Source organism: Enhydra lutris, unplaced genomic scaffold (assembly GCF_002288905.1).
Source record: "Enhydra lutris kenyoni isolate GAN:26980312 unplaced genomic scaffold, ASM228890v2 scaffoldscaffold13, whole genome shotgun sequence".
Classification (NCBI taxonomy): Eukaryota; Metazoa; Chordata; class Mammalia; order Carnivora; family Mustelidae; genus Enhydra; species Enhydra lutris.
Window position 1 is genome coordinate 17690591 of NW_019154097.1, and position 6000 is coordinate 17696590.

General features: G+C 38.6%; 1 protein-coding gene across 1 annotated transcript in view; it reads right to left on the bottom strand.

The window, feature by feature from the left end:
• Positions 1 to 6000, bottom strand: part of LOC111145837 (sushi, von Willebrand factor type A, EGF and pentraxin domain containing 1) — a 209004-nt gene that overhangs the window by 98991 nt on the left and 104013 nt on the right. Inside the window, exon 23 of the mRNA XM_022501101.1 lies at positions 5315 to 5405. Coding sequence (XP_022356809.1) covers positions 5315 to 5405 — 91 coding nt within the window. The remainder of the gene's footprint in view (positions 1 to 5314; positions 5406 to 6000) is intronic.

Sequence of the window (6000 nt, forward strand, 5' to 3'; positions counted from 1 at the left end):
TAGCTCTACCACTCCCAGAGTGTGAGATTTGGGGCAAATCACTGAGTCTCTCCGAAATTTTGCTTTGCTACCTAGAAAATGAGTTCCTCAGGCCACTGCAAAGATCAAATGAAGTAACACTTAGCAAATAGCAAAACATAATCCGTGCATAAGGTGCTATCATTGAAACTTTGCTTTCTTACAGAACGTGTCCAGATGCTCTGTTTGACCATTGTCATTCTGCTGTCCTCATGGAGCACCTGACCCCCTTGCTCCTCTATCCCTCAACCCCAGTGTCAGCTCTAACTTGGTCTCAGGATAAGATCTAGAGTATGGCTTTCCTGACATTTCTGCTTACCCATTATAATCGGTCAGGAGGAAGGTATTGTCACTGCCATTCTCAAGTGCATAGGAGATCGGTGTTCCATAATTATTGGTGTCATTGGATTTCATCCAGAATGTGCAGGTTACAGCCCAGAGAGATGGAAGCACACCATCTAGCATGACGTAACCATAGATACCCGAAACTTCAAAATCCAGGTTAAAACCTGAAGACTGGTCTACAACAAATAAGAAAAGAGTGTGGACCATGGGAGGCATTTTTCAATTGTCTAAGGTAAGCAGCAGATATGCAGAACTTTTGTCAAAAAGTCCATTTCAGTCAATGTGATTTTATGGGAAGCAGTTTCAACATTAAATATATAGTATTTACAAAATATACCATACATTCTTTTAAGTAAAAGAATCAGTGGGTAACTAAGATAGGGAAAGCACTCAGTAGTGTAAGGAAGCAGAGAAATAGGGACTAGCTGGAAGGAGAGGTGGAATTGGGAAGTTAATAAAGACAGAAAACACTAATGCATGTCTGTATGCTGATGGGATGACTCTGCAGAGCAGGGGAATTGAAGGTTCAAGAGAAAAGGAGGGGGGCAACTGCTAGGGCCACATTCCACCTCTACTCAGGGCCCTTGCTTATCCCTAGTTCATGAGCAGTTCAGCTCTGCCTCAATCCTGCATACTCTACTCAAGAAAACAAAAGTTCCGCAGCTAAAAGACTCCAGCACCCTGAGAAAGCAGCTTAATTCTGATTCTCATTCATGTCTATGGACTCTGAGCTCCTAAATCAAGTGTCCTTTCTAAACATGTAAAAGGTGAAGAGTTCTAAATTTCATTTTCTCTGTTTTCCCTCTGAGCTTCATTTTCCTCACTTTTGCTATTGGGGATAATTGTAACTAGTCTGCTGGACGGCTGTCAAGATTAAATAAGTACAAAATGCTTAGCATCATTTTTGGTATGTAGTCAGTGTTCAGAACAGATAAAAATTGACATTGTTATGATCTCATTATTTTTAGTATTGTTACTAATAACACTGAGCTCACATATACCTGTTTCACACCTGCTGCCTGAAAATCCCGGCTGACATTTACAACTGTATGAGTTTAATTCATCCACACAGGTGGCCTGATTTCTACATGGGTTAGACTGACATTCATTGATGTCTATTTCACAATATGGTCCAGTGAAGCCTGCTGCACACTGGCACCTGAAAGAAACAAAATGTTACTAACACATAGAAATGCATTAGATGAAGAAGTCTCCCATTTATGACAACATTGTCTCAAAAAACTTTGAATACTGAAAGCTCATAGATGCAGAGAACAGACAGGTGGTTGCCTGGGTTGGGGTGGGATGGAGAAATGGGTGAACTGGGGTTTTGTTTCGTTTTTAATTTAGAAAAACTGAGTAAACAACTCTGAAATGATGAAACATATTTTACACATCAAGAAAGTGCTTTAACTGTTAGTTACCTTTTATTTTAAAGTTCATTTAATTAAACCTATTTAAGACAATATATATCTGAAGTGTGTAGCAAAAATAGAGTAGGAAGTGGTTCTGGTCCAGGCAAATTATTATTTACACACTGGGATTTTCTTTCCCCATAGAAGTGCTAGGAAACAATACAAAAAGTTCAAAAAAGCTGTTCCAAAAAAAAAGCTGTTCCAAGGCTTTATATATATTAAACCAGCCTTTATAACAATGAGGTAACATTGTTATCATTCTCATTTTACAGATGAGTAAACTGTGGCTCAGAGAGGTTAATCTACCCAAGTCTCCTTGTTACTAAGTAGTGGATTAGGATTTTAGACCCAGTCTAGGGCCTTGTTCTTCATCAGTATGCCGTACAGTCTCTGTGGTATGCAACACATCATTCAAACCTATCGGAATGGACAATATATCTGAAAATGTCAAACGCTGACAAGGGTGTCATGAACTGGGAAATCTCACATAGTGAGTAGAGCTACAATCTGGCAACATCAAGGGAAGGTGAGGGTTTGCATTCCCAGGACCTGTAATTCCATTTCGACTTATGTGCTCTAGGAACTTACTGCACAGGTGCACAGCACACATGTAGTGAACATTCATAACAGCATTATTCTATGTGTTTATGAAGAATGGGAAAATAAACCATGATATAATCCTTTACTGGAATACTAATCAGCAGTTAAAGTAAATAAACTAGAGCCAAATGTATCAATCTTGACAACACACAATGCTGAGTGAAAACAAAACCCAAATTGCAAAAGGAAGTATGTAGTATAATACTTATTATGTAACTGTAAAACTATACTATGCTCTGTTTATGTAGCAACCTATGACATCTGAATGAAAAAGATATACACCAACTTCAGAACAGTGGTTACTACTGAGGAAGAAGAAGAATGTGTGTGTGTGTGTGTGTGTGTATGTGTGCGCGCGCACGTGTGGGTGTATGTGTGTGTGTCTGTGTGTGTGTTTTGAGGGAAATCCAAAACGATCTTTAGAAGGTATTTCTTTAAAACAAAAGATGTGAATCAAATAGGGAAAGATGCTAAGGTTTGATAATTACCATGATGAGTGTGTGATTTTTATTGTTCTTGGTAATTTTCTGTATGCCTGAAATATTTTTTAATTAAAAAGGACCTGTCCCATACATGTTAGTTAACATTGTTATTAGCATGTTTACACTGGAATCAGGGGTGGGGGAGTCTTTACTGAGTTCTCTGTATTCGATGATAAATCTATTTTGGCTAGACTTTCACTCATCTGTATCTGCCCATGTTTGATATTCTAGCAATCCAATATCCTTGTCTATGAAATAGGTTCACTTTGGTGACAACTAACAATTCCCTTTGAATTAAGAGAGTTTACCTTCATGTTTCCTCTAGTTAGGACTTAGACAAATTTATAATTCATCGATTGTTTTTGACTCTGGAGAGAATTTAGAACTCTTGTTGTTTATCTGGAAATTTCTCATTGCCTGCTAGGCACCTATATGCCAGAAGATGTAAAAAGCCTATGAAAAGATGAAGCTACACTGCAAAGATTTCATTCCCACATCAAGAGTGAAAGTCTCACTGGCAGAACCGGTCGCCTATTTCTTCTGTATCGTGCCCTGGCTATTTGTTGGGGGACAGTAATGAAGGGCGCTGAGCCACAAGAGGACTAGGAAATTTTGCAACTGGGTACTTTTTTCCCCCTTTCTTTTAACTTTTATAAACTTCCACAGACAGTGGCATGTTGAGGACAATAAAGTTTCCTAAGATTTTGCAAGCAAGACCAGTCCATCGTTCGTACTGCAGAAGCTACAGACCCTGCGAGGGGAACAGGATGTAATACAGGGCCAACTTGACAGTGATGAAGGAGAGTGTTGATTTTCAAACTGTATTCTCCTGGCACCCCAAGAGCTACCTCAGAAAGACAAAGGATGTCTGCTCTACAAATATTACTGTTTTCAACCACGAAAAGTTAGTTTTCATGTTATATTTCTTATGAACCAAGGGTTACTAAACTTTAAAAAAAAATGTTTGAAAACCACAGACAGAGAATGTACACTGGCTCTTTGACAGGATGATGGCACAATTCCTTTTGACGTTGGCTTGTGCAACAACTCTGGCTAAAACATAAGACATTTGACGCTGAGCTCTGTCTAGTGCTTTGGTATTTATTTCTGTGTTACTGTGTTTTCTTTCATCTTTCATGACTTCCCAAGTACAGAACGGTGGTTTTCATATCTGGCCATGCATCAGAATCATTACGGAGCTTAAAACATATAGGCTATGTATTTTAAAATTACAGACTCTACCCCAGACTTAGTGAATCAGAACCTCAGGTGGTCGGGAGAGTCTACCGCAGCCTATCCTTGGGCTAGAATTAGGGAGTGGCTGACTTGGGACTTGAAGGAACGCTCCATAAAAGCTGCAGAATGATGGAATGGTTGAGAAAATAAAATTAGTGCAAAGGACCACACTTAGGGCTTTACCTGAAGCTACTGGCACCATCTTTACACGTAGCTCCATTTTTGCATGGTTGACTGAGACATTCATCCACATTTTTTTCACACCGGGTACCCAAGAATCCAGGAGGGCATTTGCACAAGAATCCCCCAACCTGATCTTCACAAAGTCCATTATTTAAGCATGGGCTTGACTGGCATTCATCGACTTCTGTTTCACAGTGCAGGCCTGGGGATGGGGGAGGGTGAGAAAGAGCCCAAATGTTAACCTGCCTGGGAAACAAAGATGGAAGTGTGTACTTCTTAGTGTTGCTCCTAAAGGATCAGAAGGGAAACTGCCGGACTACTGGCACACTGGTTTGAGATCCACTCTTGAATGAACTTTGGCTTTTGTAAGGCATTTTAGGATTGTGTTTTGGATAATCTGCTCATTTGATCTCAGGTCTTTCTGAAACTAACATTTGTAATAGACATCTAATTGAGGCTATGTTAAAAAAAAAAAACTAGCAAATTTAGTTCAAAATTTTCCTGTTTCTTTGACCTTGGCTTTTTCCTCTGTTTCTTTGACATTGCCTTTTTCCTTCACTGGTCATTTTTTGGGGAACTCTCTCTTTATAAATTGTATATACATATATATAACTTTTTATATATGTGGGTTATATATATGATATACTTATCATATTGTTTAGCATCTATTTATTTCCAGTTCCTTCTTGAATGTTTATCTTAGCATATAAACTCTTGTCTTCTCTATGTCTCTTTTTCTTTCTGTCTCCTTTCTCTCTCCCTCTCTCATTTTCTCTCTTACACACACAGTTTTTTCTAAGCAATTTGGGAGTAACTGCACCCTTGATGCCATTTGACCCCAAAATACTTCAGCGTGAATTTCCTCAAAAATAAGGACTTTCTCTTGGCTAATCACAGCACAGTTACAAAATCAGAAAATGAACATAAACATAATATGATGTTTAAAAATGTAGTGATTTGTGGTGCTTTGCAGGACAATGCAACAATGCAGGAAGAATGGAAATGTCTCACCTGTGTATCCTTTTATACAGGTGCCAGAGATAGCTAGCCAAGCCATCAATGCAGGTTCCTTTATTTAAACAAGGACTAGAGTTACACTCGTTTATATTCTCTTCACATAGCTTTCCTGCAAGGAATTGCAGAATATTTTAACTGGAGGAAACGTGAAAGGAATTTTAGATGAATATTTTCAAGCAAGCTGTTCAGGTGTAACAGCAGAACAATCAGAAATCGTGACTAATATGTTTGTGAAAAACTTTCCTCTTTGCCAAATACATTGAAATAAGATGTTTCCTTCCATTCTAGTTATTGCAAAAATTTTCTAGCAAGAAATCCGACATTCAACATACAATGGAAAATGATAACTATGACTATCTAACTTTTTTAAAATTAGGATGACAAGTATGATTTATTTTAAAAATTTTATATTATTTGCTAAATGTTCACCTCTTTGTTGAATTTATTCCCTGAGTTCTTAAATATGACTTGCTTATCTACTAGTTGCAGGTTTGTACCCTTAAGAAACGTATCCCCAGGGTGCCTGGGTGGCTCAGTGGATTAAGCTTCTGCCTTCGGCTTAGGTCATGATCCCAGGGTCTTGGGATCAAGTACCGCATAGGGCTCTCTGCTCAGCGGGGAGCCTGCTTCCCTTCCTCTCTCTCTGCCTGCCTCTCTGCCTACTTGTGATCTCTGTCTGTCAAATAAATAAATAAAATCTTAAA